Source organism: Primulina eburnea, chromosome 6 (assembly GCF_022965805.1).
Source record: "Primulina eburnea isolate SZY01 chromosome 6, ASM2296580v1, whole genome shotgun sequence".
NCBI lineage: Eukaryota > Viridiplantae > Streptophyta > Magnoliopsida > Lamiales > Gesneriaceae > Primulina > Primulina eburnea.
This window is the reverse complement of record NC_133106.1, coordinates 37,367,027-37,387,406: the sequence shown is the minus strand read 5'-3', so window position 1 is coordinate 37,387,406 and position 20,380 is coordinate 37,367,027. Positions and strand designations below refer to the sequence as shown.

Sequence of the window (20,380 nt, the reverse complement as noted above, 5' to 3'; positions counted from 1 at the left end):
ATGACAAAAGAGTTTGTAAAAATATCTTAAGAGTAGGAACAGTAAAATAATTTATAAATTATGATTGACGGGACATAATTTGGATGATAAGACATCTAAAACCAAAAGAAAAATTATAATGTTCACAAGGCATATGGAGCAAAGATATGCGAGGAACAAGGCATTTTAACGAGTAGAATTATTTGAGAAATGTGCAATCAGTGCATCAATAGTCAAGATTATAATGGACAAAACACCCACAAGTTTCATCATAATCCAATCTCGATGCTGGCAGTGTGGAACAAAGCTGCGAAAATCTGTCGACTAAAATGAGCCGACAGAGTGCTATCACGATATATTAAATACATAAAAATGAAGATAAACCATGGAGACTTCAGGATTTCTTTGTTTTCCTGGTGCTAGGTGTGGGAGAGGAGAGGAGGCACTTGTTTGAATGCTGTAAGATATAGAAAAGCAGAATATTTCATTGAGACGAAGGCTCAGCTTTCTTATGCTCCAGATACCTGGAAAAGTACTTGTTATTCCAAAGCTGCTACAAAACTGGATAACAATACATACTCGTGTAAAATTATACACACCAAAATGATAATTGATGAGAAACACACGACTTATGATATTGCAAGGATCGAATGTGGTTCAAACACCTAAGTACATGACAAAGAAAAGAAAGTATAGTCTTGAAATTTTTGTTCAGTAAGAAAAGTGCGTGCAAGGAAAGGAGGTATCGCTATGAACTAACATATTCCTGGTTCCCCTTTATATTGCCTGTCTTACAATTCTAATCTTCCTAATTAGCTTTAACCCTTGAAACTCGCATCAAGTGGCCAATAACCACATTTTCCTAAATGTTATAGACGATTTAAATTTGTATAAACACTAAAAATAGTTAACGAAAAATAATAAATATTAATTTCTCTGAAGAAGTGAAAAAATAACATTGAAAAATGACGACGGCAGCAATACATCGATCTATCTGTGCAGGATGAGAGATAAAGCATAAGAGCCACAGGAATCAAACTGAAGTGTTAAACCACATACCCTTGACCCTTGGCCCAGCGGGACAGTTGATAAAGTTGCACCGACTCATTTGAAGCATGACAAGCAAGCAAAAGATAGTTACGAGGCTGTACCATCCATGCAAACCTCATGAACAATGCAGAATATATACACATGGCTGCATCATGTAAATAATAGTTAGCATCCACAAATGTAATCAGAGCAGTGTCAGAATCACATTATTTCACCTCCAGTCATGTTTCCAGATATCATTTCTGGAGGTTTTTTCATATCAACAAGCCCCTGGAAAACCAATAAGAAAATATTAGATAAAATTTCACCATCAAATAAATAATTTTGCAAATCAACTTAGGCATAGAAGCATACAGCTATAACAAATCCCCAATTAGCTACAGGACCCCAAAAATGAGTAGTTTTGGGACCAACAGGACTGTTTAGAAATGCTTTGAAGGAAGCCATAAATGAGAGAACAACTCAACAAATCTGCAGGACACAATCAAAAAGTCAGAATGAATCAGGATATAGTAAAGCAAAAACAAGCTAAAATGTTCACAAAATCATGGCAGAGTACACTTTAAGAACTTGACCATTTTTCAAAACACATGAAACTTATGTTAGAAGAAAACAAGAGCCAAGACTTCAAAATCTGGACATGCAAAAGAGAATTCAATAAGTTATCTCGAGGTTATAAAGTTATGGCCACAGTCAAATGGAATGTTAAAACTCTCTACCACGTCCCACAAAATATGACAAAAAGCATCAAGACATGAACAAATATGACAAAGACAGAAATTCAGAGTTTTGTCGGATGTTGAAAGAGCCCGACATGCCAAAAATATTCAAAACATAACATCAAAAAACTCATATTTTACTATTTAACTGCTGCCAATATTTTAAAACCGAATAATGGGTCTGCTGATTTTCACTTTTCATGGAAATAAACTAATCAATTTTCACGTCAAAAACACATGAACAGAATCAACCAAAAGGGGTTAGAAACAAAAAAAGACAGCAAGGGGATGAGGTGGTGGAAGAGAAGGGAGAGAAGTGACTGACTAATCAATCGTCTTTGTAGACCACCTGAATACAGAAAAAATGTCCATGGTGCGTTTTGGATCCATATAATTCATCAAGTTCAAGGAGTTAAAGATGAAAAATATATCCAAGTTTGGATAAAATTACTCCTTATTCTACTTCCAAGACTTTGATTCCTTGATACCAAACTCTAAGTGAACATAATAGTACCTCAGCTCTATCGACAGTAAGATTCCAAACAGAAAACTAGATCAAACAAATTCCAGTTTTTCACCCAAATAAAAAATAAATTCCAACACAGGTCAAAGCCAGCATACCATTATAATTCTTACAAATTACATATTAGCCGGAAGCCACTACCACCCCAATTTTCCAAAGTCCATACCAACTGCTACAGTCTCTAATTTTTTTAAACAAAAGCTCTATTTTTTACAAATTCAACAATGTTTTTTGAAAAAAAAAAAAAAATTAAAAGTTCGTGATAAGCATGCATCCTCTTATAAAAATTAAAATTAAAAGTACCTATTTTCTCCACACACAAAAAAAACACATAACGCGCAAACATATGATCCAGAGTTCGTAGTTTTACCGCAAAGGCGAATAATTTGATCGGAAATTCGTCCACTAATCAATCGGTCATATTATGATTTGGGGATAGGAAAACGAAAGAACCTGGGGAATACTCGTGTGCTACGACGACTATATGAAACCGTGTGGTCGCGGCAGGATATAATACCTATTGTTATTTTCTTAATTTTTGTCCTGTCTTATTTTAAGATCATTTTAGTAATAATAATAATAATAATAATAATAATAATAATTGTTATTTTTCTAAGGAAAAAAACATTCTTTTAATTTTCTAATATTTGGTAATTATTTTTGTAGAAAACATGGGGTCATTTTGATTAAATAATTTTAAATTAATTGGGTAAATACAAATTTCAAGAAAATTTGGTCGATTTCATTTGAGATGTTAGTTTAGATGTCACTAATTAAATATATTAAATCGACTTAATATCATTTATTGCTATTTAATGTACGTATGTATGTATAAATAGGAGATTTTATAAATTGAGTTGAGTTACATTATTGATTATCATCTTTATCATACTAAAAATATTAATTATATATAATTGTATCTTTGTGTTTCTGCAGCTATTGGTGTGCCTTCGGGTATTGATTATGAAAATGTTAACAACAATGATATTCAAAAGTTGCTTCCGGCTGATGTTCTTCCTGAATTGCAAAGATTGCTAGCAATTTTACTACAAAAGTTCAGAAAGAGTGGCTTTGAAGATATTTCAAAGGATCCGGTGAATTAATACTTGCTAAGGACATAACGAGAAAGAAAGCTCAATTCTTATTAGGTTAAAATATTATGGCTCTTGTAATATAAATATGCTAATTTATTTATTTATTTTTTGGCTGTTTTATTGCTGCGTAGGGAAGTGCATGTCCCTTGCTTAAAGACAATTACGTACATGGAACATGGCAGATCAGAATGTGCAGCATTAATTCAGAGCTTGTAGCTGTTAATTGTTATTTATTTTTTTGCAGCTTCAGAGTGATCCTCAGCCAGACTTGGATGATAAGAATGTGAAGTTACAGATGGAAAAAGATTCGTTGGAAATGATGCTCAAGTTCATGTATTGTGTTAGTGTCTTTGTAACTATTATCGATGTCCATAGCTGAAATCACTTTTAACCAGTTCCCGTTTTCCCATTACAGTCCATTGTGTCAGGGTGAAACACAGGAAAGGTGCATAGTTCACAAGTCAAATGTTGCTTTGTCTTCACTTGGTTAGAAAAGGTCAAAGTTACCCAAATATCATTCTATTTGTTCCTGATTATCTGTGTCTGTGTCCGAGCATTGCCAGTATGGACACTCAATGCATGTTTGACTTTGATCAATTTTGGTGGTTTGGACCTCTCCAGTGGTGTTCATTAATGGTGTATGATATTATGATGTGATCATGCATGTATCGCAACACACCTTTTTTCTGTTATATATTCATGCTCAAGCATCGGTTTGATTCTCATTGTAGAACAAATTAATAAAACCAGTATATTCTTACTTTGAGACGAACAAAATGGATAACTTAGTGTATTTTCATCAAATATCGTTGATTGTGAACAAAGTTGGAGTAGAGAGTCAAGGAGCAAATTTCAGGGAAAATTTAGAGAAGCATTCGAGTGAGATTGATCGAAAAAAAATTATGAAAATGTAATCCATATTTACGAGCTTAAGCATTCCTAAGCAAAAGAATAATTCACATTTATTAACTATCTCCTCCCTCTATTGCCATTAGTTTGTTATTCAAGTCAGAACATTAATTCTTTAATCCAATTTCAACCTCTTTTCAATTCATATCGAATTCGAGCAGTAATATTTTTCATTATCTGTCCATTATTTCAACAGTCTTTTTTTCTAGTGGATTATAGTGATTACCCTCAATTCAGTGTGGGAGACTTCGGAGGATGCATGGCTGAATTGAAGGACCAGAAGCCAGTTCCTCGTAGCTGGGGGACCTTTAATTTCGGCATCGATTACATCTTTGGAATCGAATCTTGTAGAAAAGTCAAGAATGTATATATGATTTCAATTATGATTTATACCGCAAATTGCAATTTGGATCGTGTATATTGTTGCTTTGTGATTTTGAGAAAAAAAATTTAATCAAATTTCAGTTTTAGGCATGTATAATTTGATTGTGGGTAATTTTATTCAATTTTTTATTGAGAGTGTTGATATGATATTAAACATGTTGGTGTCGCATCAATGTTATATCAGTATCACGTCATAAAAATGACTAAAATTGTACGCACACAAACACAAAAATAGTATATTAAAACTGAAATCCGATTACAATAAAAGACCAAAATAAAAAAAAATACAATTGTCCTTTATTTATAAATAAATTTGATATACATTGTCATCTCTGTGACTTTGAAATGGAGCAATAATGATTTTATACGGCACACAATGGTCGATGATTCAGAATGGATGGATGTCGACGACTCCAAGCGTTGAGTGCTGACTGGCAAAATCCTACTTCACTTGCATTGAGAACTTACGATGTTGACTTGTGCCGAATTTAATGTTGAAAACTCAAAGTAAAAAGACCACGTGTCACACACACACACACACACACACACACATATATATATATATATATATATATATATATATATATATATATATATATATATGGCGCCAACCGACGAAAGAAATGGTAAGCAAGAGGAGAGGTTGTAAATGAGTAACTACACGTGCATGAAATTGACATTAATCTAACCTGATTAAAAAATTTCAATCGGCGACGACTTATGACGTTCATACAAAATTTAGATCATACACTATTATAAATGAGTTTCAACATTGAATTACGATTCATTTGTATTAGAGTATAATCAAGGTCTTTATTTATATTGATCACATGAGTATACAGATAAAGAAATAAAAAACTATGAAATAATGAATTATATTAAAATAAAGATTGTTTATTACAAATGACTCAATAAATTTTCTAGCCAACAGTTGGCTTACAAGATATTTACTCTAATATTATCCCTTCAAAACGGAATGACGGTGGATCCTAAATAGAGTTGCTCTTTCCTACCTAAATTATGTTGATAGATAGATATAATGGAGTTTATATATTTAAAAACAGAGTTTATATATAATGGATTACCAGATGTAGGTCTCGCATACATCGTGATCGATTATGATATTGATTAACTCAAGTTATTATCTGAGTCCATGGAAATCAATTACAAACTATTTCGACCAATAATGAGATGAAAGGATACTACAAAAACAAAAAATAAAATATTACATTATATGATATTGAATAGATTTTTAACAAACAAAAATAAAATATTACTTTAATTTTGATGGGACGCCGAATACTTTTTAACGCAACAACACTATCAACTCCGGCCATTAAACTTTTAAAAAAAAAAAGAAAATTTCCCCATAGAAAGTCCGACTTGTAACTTTATAACTTCAAGTTTACTATTTGTTTGAAGGCGGATAAAACGTTTAGCATATACATATAACACATTTAATTAATTTTATGCTTATGTAACTATATATATATTTATATATATATATATATATATATATATATATATATATATATATATATATATATATATATATAGTTACATAAGATACGTTTAGCATATACATATAACACATTTAATTAATTTTATGCTTATGTAACTATATATATATATATATACATATAACACATTTAATTAATTTTATGCTTATGTAACTATATATATATATATATATATATATATATATATATATATATATATAAAACTTTTCGAGATTGTTATATTCTTACTATTATTTAAAAAGAAAAATACATTTTCTATCATATAATTGCATATTTCACTTTTTGTCCGCTTAAAAATGAACTTGCGTTTTTCTTCATGTAAATGTTTTTTTTGGGGTCATTTTTTTACACTATTCAACAAGTCTGTTAGAAATTGTTTATGACATGATCAGAGATGCTGATATGAATTTTTGGAAGGATACATAATAATCTAAAAAATAAAGACCTGTATAAAAGTTTCATTCTAAAAATCCATGTCAACATCCACGTCTATCACATAAACAATTTTTTGCAGACATGATGAACTTGGTAAAAAATAACATCGGGATGAAAAAGTATATAACTTACAAAAGCAATCGATGGTTAACAAGACAAAAAATTAAAAAATATAAAAATCGTAGAACTAAGAATATAAATTTACTATTGACACGAATGGTAGATTATAAGTAATTATTCTCTTATTATTTATATGATAAAAACACGGAAATGTACATATTGAAAATAAAGGAAGAAAGGATGCCACGTTTCAAGTTGATATGGTGGGTGGGGCAAACTTTCAAGTGTCGACCTGTACCTAAATTTAGGACTACGCTGGCAAGTTAAAGACAGTTGAACAACGTTAAAATAATATCTAAGATGACCGAAACGTGATCAGATAAATGCGTCTTTAGACTTCCACACTTAGCGATCACAATTTTCTCAACCAAATTAGAGAATCATGTATAATATATTCAGGAGTAACTAATGATTGTTGTCGAAATCAATTTCGTTCTCTTTAGAGATCAATAATATAAGAGTAATCAGGTATGTTGTGAAACGATCTTACGAATTTATATTCATGAGATAGAATATATCGAGAGTCACATTTTAAGTAAAAAAAAAAAAACATTTTGACATAAATATAATATATTTTCAAAGGACGGATTGGATAGGTCGGATAAGTTGTTTGTATCACAAAATCAAAATTTGTGTGGTTAAATTCAACTTAATTCGAGAAAAACCACGTACTAGAACAATAATTACTCTATTAATGAAGCCATAATATATTTAGGTATGTACTTATGCTAAAGATTACAAATGCTGATTATCAGAAATTGATATATGAATAATTCTCTGTGATTTCGACTTAAACAATTAATTAAATAGAAATAAAAAGGGCAGCAATTAATAATAATAATAATAATAATAAAAACAACCACCTCATGTATTTTTTGGGACGAGTTATTTAAGAGATTTTGTTGGAAGAGTTATTTTTTAAAAAAAAAAATCTGATTCGGAGTAATTCTCCAAAATTTCCTATACAACATTGCTTACTACATGTAATATTGTACTTATGTTTTCAATTTTCAATTCATTTTTTTCATAAAAAAAGTATTTGTTAAAATAAAATCGATTACACAAAAACTCAACGCATGTCGAAAAGAACTATAATATATAATCAAATAATTAAAGTATATACTTTAAAAAAATAAAATATCAACGATTTCGTGTTTACAGTATTAAATAATTTTTGTATTTTTGTTATTATTATTTCATCTGTATACTGGAAGTCGACCTGCTTTATATTTAATAAAGTGAAATTAATTCGGACAATTATGTGGGCCCCGCCTACTTTCGCTCGTATTATCCGCCCACCTTTTCAATCAAATCAAACTAGGTTTACTACACGTTTTATTTTCACCAAATAAACACGTGACTGAATTCCTCTGCCCATAAATAAATAAGAGTGCAATTTCTCCAAACTCCGACCCAAATCAAATCAATCTTCTCCATTTTTATATTTAGCCATGATTCTCTCTCTTCTTTCTTGTGTCACTCTAGGGTTTCTTCTGGTTTCTAGCATGATACGGTCCAGAAAACTTTATCTGAAATTCGAAAAATTCACCTTCTGTGTGAGTAATTTTGTCAAGCTTCCATTACTCACTCGCATTAAATGTCTGATCTCATTCTACCAGAACCGCCACCGCCTGTTGGAATGGTACACACAGCTCCTGTCCCAATCCAAAACACAGACTATTGTTGTGCACCGCCTCGGTGCTCCGAGAATAGTCGTTATCGCCAACCCGGAAAACGTTGAGTATATCCTGAAAACTAACTTCGTAAACTTTCCAAAGGGCAAGCCTTTTACTGAATTGCTTGGTGATTTTCTTGGCCTCGGGATCTTTAATGTTGATGGTGAAAAATGGAGCATTCAGCGAAAGCTGGCTAGCCATGAATTCAGCGCTAGATCTCTGAGAGAATTCGTGGAGAAAGTTCTCGAAGACGAGGTGGAAACTAGGTTGATTCCTATTCTCGAAAATGCCGCCGAAAATGACACGATCTTGGACATGCAAGAGGTTTTGAAAAGGTTCGGATTCGATACCATTTGTAAGGTTGCACTTGGGACGGACCCTTGTTGTTTGGATCTTTCTCGAGCAGCGCCGCCGCTTGCGGCGGCGTTCGATTCTGCTTCAGAGAAATCCGCCCTGCGTGGGATTGCGCCGGTTTCAGCGATGTGGAAATCGAAGAGAGCCTTGAATGTGGGATCGGAGAAGGATTTGAAAGAGGCTGTGGATATTGTGCATGGTTGTGTGTATGAAATAATTCGAGCTAAGCAAGAGGAGATTAAAAATAATGATGGCGGGGGTGGTGATCTTTTGTCGAGGTTTCTGGAAGCTGGTCTTGATGGTGAAATGGTAAGAGATATGGCTATAAGTTTTCTGATGGCTGGAAGAGACACCACCTCCGCCGCCTTGACGTGGCTGTTCTGGATGTTTACGGGTCACCGGGGAATCGAAAAGCAAGCGGTGGAGGAAATTATTTCGTCCAAAATTTCCCAGAAGAAACTGGCTTTTGAAGACTTGAAAGAAATGAATTTCATCAAAGCATGTTTGTGTGAATGCATGAGGCTTTACCCACCAGTGGCTTGGGACTCGAAGCATGCAGCAAACGACGACGTTTTGCCCGATGGGACTCCTGTCTACCGGGGGGATCGGGTGACGTATTTTCCATATGGAATGGGGAGGATGGAGGAGTTGTGGGGCGAGGACCGATTCGAGTTCAAGCCGGGCCGGTGGTTCCATGAGGACGGGGTTTTGAAATCAGTAAGCCCTTACAAGTTCCCCGTGTTTCAGGCCGGTCCAAGAGTGTGCCTCGGCAAAGAAATGGCTTTAGTTCAAATGAAATATGTTGTTGCTTCTGTCTTGAGCCGGTTCGAGTTTCTACCAGTTCGGCAGGAAAGACCCATTTTTGTTCCTCTGCTGACGGCTCACATGGCTGGAGGTTTTCATGTTAGGGTTCGTCCGAGGGTACTGTATTGATCTACAGAGATTATAATCTTTATGTTTGTAATATTACATTAAATTAATTACTAAAATTATATAATTCTATTTAAATCACAACATGTGCTAAGGGGTACAGTCAAGCAAGCATGACGACAACAATTTGCTTTTAAAGATTTGCCGTTTGTTTCTTGAACAGTATTGGTTGACATTGGCAATTAATTAGAATGCGGTGAAAGAAATCTTTGGTCAAAATTTGTACAATTTTTGAATTGTTTGTTTAATCAAATAGTCAAATACATGCATTTGATTTCTACGACTTTGTCTCTCTTTCTCTGGTGACACAAAATCGGAATTTGCTTGCATTTCAATAATCTCAGATATTATTATTATTATTATTATTATTATTATTATTATTATTATTATTATTATTATACATATGCATTTCTTTCTTCGTCTTTGTTTCTCTTTCTTTGAAGACACAAAATGGGAATTTGCTTGAAGAGTGACTTTTTTATATATATAAAAATCAATGTTTTTAAGTAATTAATAAATTTAATGTCAGCAATATAAAAAAATTATAGAATCACATTAATGTTTGATTGAATTACCCAACGTTGCAAGAAAATAATGTGATCCATAGTTTTTTAGTGATCTATGTATTAACCAATTTGTTTAAAGGCGTACAAATAAGTTTTAAATCGAAAACAACATTCGTAACACATTTATAATTTTGTATCATCTAAAGGGGGAAAATATATTTATTTAACAATAATAAATTTTCAATGCAAGAATTATAATAAGTTTTAAACAAATTGGTCATTTGCTACGAAAATTTAGTATCCATTCAGCAGATATTTTTCTGCTATATATTTTTAGGCTGCCCAGCATTAAATGATAATTTCTACAACAAGGGGTGAGGGGGTAAGGGCCTCCTTTGCAAGTTAAATGCTAATTAGCACGGATTGGACATACCTAGCCCGCACAAACTGGCAACATATTTTTTTGGTTCCATTCATGAAAGAATGCAAATTAAATCCAGGATTACAACTTCAGCAAATGCAAACTATATATATTTTTAGGTAATATACACTTTTCGCCCGTTCGTAAATATGGATTTAAACAATTTTTTTTTATGACCACATTTTGAAACTGAGTATCATGTTAATATTGAAAATCCAGAATATATATATAATTATAACGGATGTTATCTCATGAAAATGAATTGTTTGGTTAAAATGAATGAGTATGTGTTGGTGTGTATTGTTTTCTCGCACCCAAGACGCAACAGAAGATTAATTATTATTTTTTATTTTAACGTTCAAAATGTTCTTGAGCATATCATGTATGATCATTTAAATCATTTATTGGGTGTTTAGACGATCTATCTGATTTACATTTACTTATACAACGACGGTACGTTCCAAATATTATGGGTTTTAAGTGGATACAGTCTTTCTTGTAAATCTTTGTGAACTGATCTCTCTCTTACTCCAATCATTTAATCAGGTCCACGATCAAAAACTAAATTTATCGTATATATCACACCGGATATCTAAATAAAATTTTCTTAGTGAGGTGGAGATATTTTTGTGTAAATATTGTATTGTGTGTTTGTTATGTTATCAACCTTTATAACATATATATGAATACAATACCACAATCCTCAAAGTGCATGCTAGTACGTAGAGCATTCAAGTTGTATCGGGTTAAAGGCTAACAATGTACAACTATAATTGCATACTATTGTACTTGATAATTGATAACCACTTGGAAAGATCGATAGAGAGTCGTTCAATGCATCATAAAATGATCGTCTCTCTATATGAATGAATATCTGCATGCCCTTACTAATGAAATATTGTGTTTGTATCACAAATATTAGTGTCAAACTCAAGCGACTTTTATCTTTATTTTATACGACTGAATCGATTAAGAATTAGTTTAGAATATACACTACGCTTCATAATGAGTTTCATGATCTTACATTGAGATAATAACTCATTGTACCTATTGTATATTCAAAGAATTTATCAATGCAGCTTACATATGTATACAGATAAAGTAATTATTAAAATAAATATATGTTTTTTTACATTAGAGTTAATAAAACCAAAACCACATATCGATTCGCTGAACACTCACTTTAACAGTACAATCAATCTTCGTCTTCCATTCCAAAGTGTGAAACTAATGATATTTCTTGTCTGCCGAAGCAAAGGTTCAAAAGAGAAGAAGCACTGCCCAAGGTGTCGGCCAACCAATAAAGCAACAAATGTAACGTTATTGACTATAAATTGATCGACCGCAAAAATATGTGTGTCTGGCTGCCTGCCAGCACTTTTCTTGAATTTGCGATACAAATTAATGATGTTTTTTTAACATTCCTTGAATATTATTATTAATATATATTTTTATATATATATTCCTAATCCAAGGAGAGAGCAAACACGAGCTGCTCGCTCACATGACTGAGTTATATTTTATAAAGTATGATTTGTGATAGATTAATATGAAGAAGTTAGTGGCTATATAGATTCATGTGTTAATATTAGGGGCTGGATTACGTTGGAGCTAGTACCAGGTTTTGGAGAAATGATTCAAAAAATGCATGATTGTTTTATTCATGGTATTCTTGGAACCCACCATGTCCCATCAACGAAAATCTGAAAACAGGTGTCGAATATCTGCTGGAACGCCTCTCTTTTTCTCTATCAACTACGTTTCGTTTTCTTATTGCAGCGCATTTTTTAAATGTCTTATATTAATAACATGAGAATCCCTCTCTCTGTATATATCAGTGGCCTGTCTGTTTGTAAATTAAATCTGTTTTTACAATATTCCTAAATATGTGATTTTATCACCTAAATTTGACTTAACAGGATAAAATAATAATTCGCAAATCAAAATGTATTTTTAGTTTTTTTTTAAAAAAAATCCTAATTAGAAGCTATTAAATTTTGGACTCGCAAAACGTGTATTTGATTCGGTCAATTTTTTTGTATTTTTGCTCATCTTGTAAACAAACTGTCTTTATTCTTAAAAAAACTCTCTGTGTTAATTTCCTCAACTCAGGTGATTTAGGTTAATTCTCAAATTATGTCAATTATATATTGTGTTGTTTTCTTATTTAATGTGATTTTTCTTGTCTGTTTTTGTGACGCGATTTATATTTTATTTTTAATTGATTTGGTTTTTGGTCATTTGTATTCTATAACCTTGTAATTTGCTTATTTAGCCATTCGATTCGATTGATTTTTATTTAATTTGATCATAATTATTACTTGCATGTGTTAATATTAAAATTTGTATTGTTTTGTTAGATTTGTTTTGTGGCACAAAACGATTATTTACATTTTTTTATGATTTTTATTATTTTTGTATTATACAGATTTATATTTGACTCGTAGATTATGCTTAGAGAGTATATTCATCGGATTTTTTATGTATGTATAAACACACACACACACACACACATGACGCATACATACTCCTTGTACAATATATATAGGTGGCAACAAGAATATTTAGAACGTGCTTTCTCTTGATTTTTTTTAAGATATCTTCAACTTATATCAATGAGCAAGATGCAGCATAATTAAGATTTTTATATATTCTTTCGGAGATAGCTAGGCTGCACAGGGAGTGCGCAAAAATAGAGCATTTCGCTTGGAATTTATGATCCGCAGACGACGCGCGCATAGATGGGGAGAGGGAAAGTGGAACTGAAAAGAATTGAGAATCCCACAAACAGGCAAGTAACATTCTCAAAGAGAAGGAATGGGTTGCTAAAGAAAGCTTTTGAGCTATCTGTTCTGTGTGATGCTGAGGTTGCACTCCTCATTTTCTCTCCTTCTGGCAGAGCTTATCAGTTCTCTAGTCATGAGTATGTCATTAATCAATTACACGCCTTTCTGTTTGTCCAATCCTTGCTCGGTATAATGAACTAGATCGTGTATGATTCTGATTAATAATTTTCTGTTTTGTGGATGCAGCATTCATAGGACCATAGCTAGGTACAAAAGCGAAGTAGGAATTGCTCAAACAAGTGATCAAGGCTTCACAACCATGGAGGTATGGAGGAATGAAATTGAAGATTTGAGGAGAACAGTAGCTGCTTTGGAAGCAAGAGACAAGTGTGTAATCTTCATTAAAGAAAGGAATTAGTTATAGCAACATTAACAAAATAATTCTGATTATAACGTCTAATTATTTTATTAGTTATCGGTGTTCTTGCTATTTTCATGCTCATATTTATTGTGTACGTAATCTTTTTCTTATTGTACTAAAGGCATTTTGCTGGAGAAAATCTATCAGGGCTGGGCATGAAAGACTTGAAACAACTGGAACGCCAGTTGAGGATTGGTGTCGAACGTGTTCGATCGAAAAAGGTAGTATATATATCTAACAACAATACATGTATGATTCAAGTAGAAACTATTGTAAGTTTTTGATAATTTTCATTGTCGAGTAGTGATTGACGTTGTATACGTATACATTCGTATATTTGTTAGGAAATTTATTTTACTAAAACATTCTTTTGTTATTTATTACCTTCATAAATTAGATCACTGATGACTGAACAAATAAATTAATCAACGGATGTCTTAAATTTCACAGAGGCGTATCGTTTCAGAACAAATAAACTACCTCAAGAGAAGGGTAAGATTCATTATTAGATCTTTTCTTGAAAGGGAAATTAAATATTTAATTCAGTACGTAGCAACAAAACTAAAGGGTCGATTATTAAAATATTATTAAAAATTCATATTTTAATTTATTTTGTTTGTGCAGTATAGAGATCTTCAAGAAGAGAACACTCATCTCCAAAAGAAAGTGGGCATTTACAGTTATATATATGATTTAAGATCGTAGTTGTCCTTTAATGGTGACCAATATTTTTTTTTAAAGCATTTAGGTTTCTGTTTCTTGTTTTTCATTTTTTTGAAGGTTAAGCAAAATGAGCTTCAAGAAAGCAACACAAGCTCAAGCGTTTTCGAAGCAAATGTGACTTGAGCATGGAAAAGGTGAATAGCATTAATTCAATTTTAGTATACACAAATAATTATATCGTATGAAGATTACGAGGTGAAAGAAATTTGTTTAACATAATAGTAAGAATTTTTTGTATTTCAGATGTTGCAACGCCTTGTGACGATATATAACAGAATAATTATATACAAGTAAACACACTTATGTAATGTCTCAAAGCAAAATAATCAGTAGAAAAGAAATTGAGCTTACAAAACCAATACTAGTTAAGAAAAGAAAAATCATATTCTTTAACAAATAAATTACATCCTAAAATATCAATAACAAAAATAACCAAAACACAATAATGCAAATCTATGTAGCCGAAATTTGGAGCAACAAAACAATTATTCAACTCAATATTCTAGAAATGCAAAAAACTCTTGCAAGACACTTTTTCTTTCACAAGGAAAAAAAAACAGCGCGAAGCGCGACGATTGGAAAGAAAAATTAAAATTGTTGGTAGATCATATACATGGGTCTGATCCGTTTGTGGTTTTCATTTTCTTGCTTGCTTTGAAGGATTGAATCGAAGAATTCGTCATGGATGAAGGTTTGTCCCGCTGTTTCGGTTAAAGCTTGGAGTAGCTTGGTTTTTATTTTTTCTTTAATCTCTATAACATTTGGTGTTCGTTTTAATTTTGATTTTTAAGCTTCATGGAACCATCTTCGCCTGTGGGGATTAATGTTGATTTTTCGAACTTTAAAATATTTGTGTTATGTGGATTGATTTTTTATTTGACTTGTTCAAATATTGCTGTCAAAATTGAACGAATAAATTTAGTTCTAAACGCGTAAAAATATTTAATTTACAAAATAATTGATATTTAGTAATATTGCCGTCTGGGGGAAATTAAATGATTTTCTCATAATTTGAATGAATATAGAAGATCATCAGAAATTAAAATTATATTTGAAAAAATAAAAAAATCAATTCAGCATTTGTCTCGTCTCCATCTGAATGGACTTGTTTGTTGTATCTCAATCGATCGGGCAATGAAAGTTATAGGTTGGTTATAGATTTATTGACATAATTTTTATGATAATTTTCCTAATTAAGGAAATAAATATTACTGTTCATTAATTTAAATCAACTAAAATATAAATAAAATATGATATTGATGTTTTATAATAAAGTAAAAATATTTCGATACACGAACTATTAATAAAAAGATATGTTGTTATATGAATTATTGTAAATAATTTAATTGATTCACGATATAACTAAAAATCTATTTTACCCTTTACCTAAATCGTTTTTAAGCCCATTTATTTTTGTTAAATTCAATTACACACACATGTTTATTGATTATTTTTAAAAATATATATTATGGTAAATAATTATCATAATCTTTATATTAAAATTTTAATTAATATAAATATATCTCAAGAAATAAATTATATACTCAAATATAATATATTTTATATTAATTTACAGATATATAATAAAATAATAATTTTTTTATTTATCGATATAATAGTATCATATATTAATAAAATTACAACTAAAAAATAAAACATATATATAACTATATATATTTTTAATATAGTGACAAAATATAATACAGTAAATATATAGTTGGAACTCGAATGTGATGTTGTCGGACGATCGAAGAAACTTTAATAATCATTTTCTGTTTTTCAAAATCTAGTACTGATTCGTTAATAATTCGGAAAAATGTTCGATATGAAAGTTGTGAAATATGAAGAGAAAAAAAAACAAATCCCAGATAAAAAAAGGGAAAGTTATTTAAAAATCCCCAATCATAATATTTTTTTGCATTCACTCCCTACCCACAAAATTGTGGTACTATTTCATACAAAATGTGGTACACTTCATGTGGAAATGTGGTACACTTCATGTGGAAATGTGGTACACTTCATGTGGAAATGTGGTACTAAAAAAGTACCTAGGGACTGAAAACAAAGAAAAAAAGCGGCTGGAGACTGAAGCCAAATTTCCCGATAAAAAAAAGGTTGCATGTGGCCGCCGGAGCACTGGCACAACGATATGTGAATCTTGCTCAATGTCCCGATTTGTGTGCTTCCAACGTTTGAACATTTATGCACTTGATTTTGACATTTCTGATAAGTTTAATGGTTTTTTTATATGTACTTTTATTTGAATATATAAAAAGATATTTATTTATATTTTAGTTTTGCATATGATTTATTAAAACGGGTCAACCCTACTCACATTCACAATAAAAAATTATACTCTAAGCATAAAAAATTATATTTTTTCATAGATTACCCAAATAAGAGATTCGTCTCACAAATTCGACCCGTGAGACCGTGTTACACAAGTTTTTGCCAAATACTTTTATAACGGTGATATGATTATAGAATAGGAGTTGCTATTTCTACCCCAAAACTATAGTGTACGTGGATCTGGCCAAAATGAACATCCTTTACTGTGTGGTGTAGCACATGATATTAAGAAGTTAGTGCAACGGTCAGAAATAAAACATCCTTGGCAGAAAGTGAACAAACTAAAATCAAATTCCTTCAACTTATATCATAATATTCAGGATCCACCAGATTTAAATATCAAAATAACTTAGAACTCTTTAATCCGTCCAAGGGGATAGGTAACTCATTGTTGCAAATTGAAAAACGAACACAACGGAATCTCTAGATTCAATCAACTGTGAAAAACTTTGACAAATTATAAAACCAAACCAAGAAAGTAGTGAAGTCTACTTTTTCTTAGAAGTTGAAGCATCCTTCTTGTCATCGAGTGACAGAGCACCCAACTGAGTAGTCGAGTTGATTTCATCCCATGCCTCGATCCATGTCACCATAGCATCAGCGAGCTTCTGGAAGTAGGGGTCAATTGGTCCGAGCTTCTCCTTGACAAGTTTGGAAAGCTCAATGTAACACTTTTGCACGGTGGTACAGTCCTTGGGGAGGGTAATAGATTGGAAGAATGGAATGATATCTTCTTGCCAGTATATGCCCTTGTATTCCTTTTTCAGATTGACAAATGGATTGCTAGCTTTACTGTGCCAGATATATGGCAGACCAGTCTTCACTCCGAGACCCAAGTGGTCACAAATAACCTGCATTTTATTGTTTTCCACTTGTTCAGTTCTACAAAATTCATCTTTGAATTGACCCTGTTTTTTTTAAAATGAAAAATTGACTCTGTTTTTGCATGGTAGGATTTTTTCTTTGTTTGAACTACATTTGTGAAGATAAGCGGGATGAGAAAATGTCCTGATTGTCAAAAACATGATATCACGTATATATGCACAAGGGGAGGCCTAGAAACTCAAATTTGGCCAAAAAACCCATCATCTTGGCACTTCATTTTCGATAACATTAAACGGGCGAATAGGGGCAAAACTTGAAAATTGTGAAGAAATACATCTTTATCGTTTTGAAGGAGGTGGGGGGGTCACCTTGCTCGGTCCCCCTATATATTTACGGTTTACCCACACATAAAAGGCAATGAGCAACGATTAATATATGCAACCTAAATCTCTGATCATGAGGCCAACTACTTCGTCACGGTGTTAACATATAAAGTGTGGGCAGAGAGTGAAAGGAGATCATGTGAAGACGCTACCTTAGTACACCAGCCAGCCCACATGTCGTCGTATCTCCCAATAGGCTGGCCATCACCCATGAGCCCGAAATACATTGCAGGGCCAATGAGATCTCTATTGAATCCAAGATTCATACCGCACATGGGAAACAAAGTGCCCTTTGGAATAGTCAAAACAGCATCGACATACCTATGTTTAAGAACCAACATCAGCGCACATGTACTACTATTTTGCAGTATCTAGAGACATGATATGATACAAAAATGCAACAGTACATCAAACAACCTCGTGTTGCGTTCCCGAGGTTTAACAAGCTGAGTCGGGGCATCATAATCCGGAATGTTGAGCCAGAGTCCATGAGAAACCGCTGTTGGCACACCTTCCCGCATGCTAAAAGGGTATCCACGCACGAAATCTGCTCCTTCTCGGAACGGATCGTACAATGTGTTGAAAAACAACGGTGTGGATGGAGTGAGCAGATTGTAAATGTGTTGAGCCAATGCATTGATGTCTTCCCCGCTTGGATCTTTGGCCACCTTTTTACATTTCAAGAAATATTGCAAAAAATTGTAAACGTTCAAGTAATCATAATTACTGAAGGGTTGAATAAATTAGAGAACGCTCAATGATCGCCCATTTCATAAATACTGGCGGAAGCAGATAATCAAGTTTTATGTAATATCGGAGCATTGAAGAAATTACAGGATAAACAATATAGAATCATTCGAAAACATCACAATACCAATTAAAAAATACATGTACGTACAATTCTGGTATACTTGGTTCAGAATATTATACGCCAGACATATCATGAGCATGTCCAAACGTATAATACATGGAGAGTTCCCTCTCAATAATCTAAAAGGAATAACTTTCAAAGCATATTCTCAATTACCGTTGACTTCCCAGATCCCTGAAACCCGAAAGACAAAAATAATAATTCAAAATTAAAAAAAAAACAAAGAACTTACAAAGCAGTCATCATCAATGGTGTAGATATACTTCTTCTTCGACACCATGAATCCGAAGCACCTGCAAGCAGAATCCTTGAAGGAGATGCAAGACGCCTTAGGGCCAAGAATCCTGTTTATATCATTCCGATTGTAGAGCTCATAGTCAAATCCCTCGGGAACCTTGATGACCTTGGTCGGATCTCCATCTTGGACTATGATTAAATGGTAGTGCTGAAAGAAGGGCCTCCACATTTCCAAGAAATCCAGGTTTCGGATGGTGGGTATCACTATATCCAACTCATCCTTCAGCGGCGGCACCACCGGCGTTGCTGGCTTCGACATGGCTGAGATATGACCTTTTTCCGAGAGAGAGAGAATCAGATCTTGGAGTGGTGATGGCGATGTGGTGGGGGCGTTTCGGGGGAATTTATAGGGGTGAATGAAATCCGCGTAATATGTTACGAGCAAGGAGTGACAGCATCAGAGATTATACAGAGTGGAACACATTCAAGGTCCAGTTAATACGCGGAATAAAATAAACAAAAAATGCAGATTACGGACTTAATTCTATAATATATGTCGTTATTTTCAAGATGAATCAATTTACTCGTATTTATAATAAAAAATAATATGATCTAAATATAAGATTTCTCTCGAAATTTACATTATTACCGCTACACTAAAGTTATTGTGGAGAAAATTTGAGACAATTTCAAGTTCCATATTAGTTATAAAAAAAATTTACTAAAAGAACTTCTGACAAAAATCAAATAAAAAGAACCAACCTTTTTCCATTCACTGATCTAAATTTATACTAAAAATATAAAATCAATGGAATCGAAACATTTAGATTTACAAAAAAAATCATCTAGTATTTTTTTTTAAAAAAATAATAATAATAATAATATACAATTAAGTAAGTTTGGAATTAATTCAACTTATAGCAAAATGGTGGGGGTTTGTTTTGAAACGTTAAAATTGACTTTTGGGGTGGCAATTTCACATGGGGTTGCCTGTCTTCTCACGTTTCTTCACGATTATTGACGTTTTACTTGTTTTTATCATATAAAATATTCGATCGTTGATTATTATATCCGTAAATGGGAGGGCAATATCGTAATTTCCTGAAAAGATCGAGGTTGTGTAATAACAGTAATATACAGTGTGTGTGTGTGTGTATAACATAAA

At 32.4% G+C, this 20,380-nt stretch overlaps 4 protein-coding genes across 10 annotated transcripts; 2 read left to right on the top strand and 2 right to left on the bottom strand.

The window, feature by feature from the left end:
- Positions 1-209: 209 nt before the first annotated feature.
- Positions 210-2,782, bottom strand: LOC140835008 (mitochondrial pyruvate carrier 1-like). 5 transcript variants are annotated; one of them, XM_073200278.1, is made up of 6 exons: positions 2,642-2,728; positions 1,620-1,663; positions 1,384-1,500; positions 1,245-1,299; positions 1,039-1,174; positions 210-529 (listed from the first exon to the last, which is right to left on the bottom strand). In XM_073200278.1, the coding sequence occupies exons 3-6, from the start codon at positions 1,474-1,476 to the stop codon at positions 328-330; spliced, it is 486 nt and encodes a 161-aa protein (XP_073056379.1). In that variant the 5' UTR covers positions 1,477-1,500; positions 1,620-1,663; positions 2,642-2,728; the 3' UTR covers positions 210-327. The 5 variants fall into 5 exon arrangements, with proteins under 5 accessions (XP_073056379.1, XP_073056378.1, XP_073056382.1 ...); XM_073200277.1 differs by lacking the exon at positions 1,620-1,663 and having other exon boundaries at positions 2,642-2,782; XM_073200281.1 differs by lacking the exon at positions 1,620-1,663 and having other exon boundaries at positions 210-503; positions 2,642-2,782.
- A 5,383-nt stretch (positions 2,783-8,165) lies between these two features.
- Positions 8,166-9,879, top strand: LOC140835005 (cytochrome P450 94B3-like). Its single transcript, XM_073200271.1, has one exon. The coding sequence runs from the start codon at positions 8,185-8,187 to the stop codon at positions 9,694-9,696; it is 1,512 nt and encodes a 503-aa protein (XP_073056372.1). The 5' UTR covers positions 8,166-8,184; the 3' UTR covers positions 9,697-9,879.
- A 3,285-nt stretch (positions 9,880-13,164) lies between these two features.
- LOC140835006 (agamous-like MADS-box protein AGL11) lies at positions 13,165-15,488 on the top strand. 3 transcript variants are annotated; one of them, XM_073200272.1, is made up of 7 exons: positions 13,165-13,543; positions 13,653-13,793; positions 13,949-14,048; positions 14,278-14,319; positions 14,452-14,493; positions 14,608-14,684; positions 15,211-15,485. In XM_073200272.1, the coding sequence occupies exons 1-6, from the start codon at positions 13,362-13,364 to the stop codon at positions 14,671-14,673; spliced, it is 573 nt and encodes a 190-aa protein (XP_073056373.1). In that variant the 5' UTR covers positions 13,165-13,361; the 3' UTR covers positions 14,674-14,684; positions 15,211-15,485. The 3 variants fall into 3 exon arrangements, with proteins under 3 accessions (XP_073056373.1, XP_073056374.1, XP_073056375.1); XM_073200273.1 differs by lacking the exon at positions 15,211-15,485 and adding an exon at positions 14,794-14,831; XM_073200274.1 differs by lacking the exons at positions 14,278-14,319; positions 14,452-14,493 and having other exon boundaries at positions 15,211-15,488.
- A 1,679-nt stretch (positions 15,489-17,167) lies between these two features.
- LOC140835002 (UDP-arabinopyranose mutase 1-like) lies at positions 17,168-19,691 on the bottom strand. Its single transcript, XM_073200268.1, has 4 exons — positions 19,211-19,691; positions 18,525-18,775; positions 18,260-18,428; positions 17,168-17,750 (listed from the first exon to the last, which is right to left on the bottom strand). The coding sequence occupies exons 1-4, from the start codon at positions 19,532-19,534 to the stop codon at positions 17,388-17,390; spliced, it is 1,107 nt and encodes a 368-aa protein (XP_073056369.1). The 5' UTR covers positions 19,535-19,691; the 3' UTR covers positions 17,168-17,387.
- Positions 19,692-20,380: the final 689 nt, after the last annotated feature.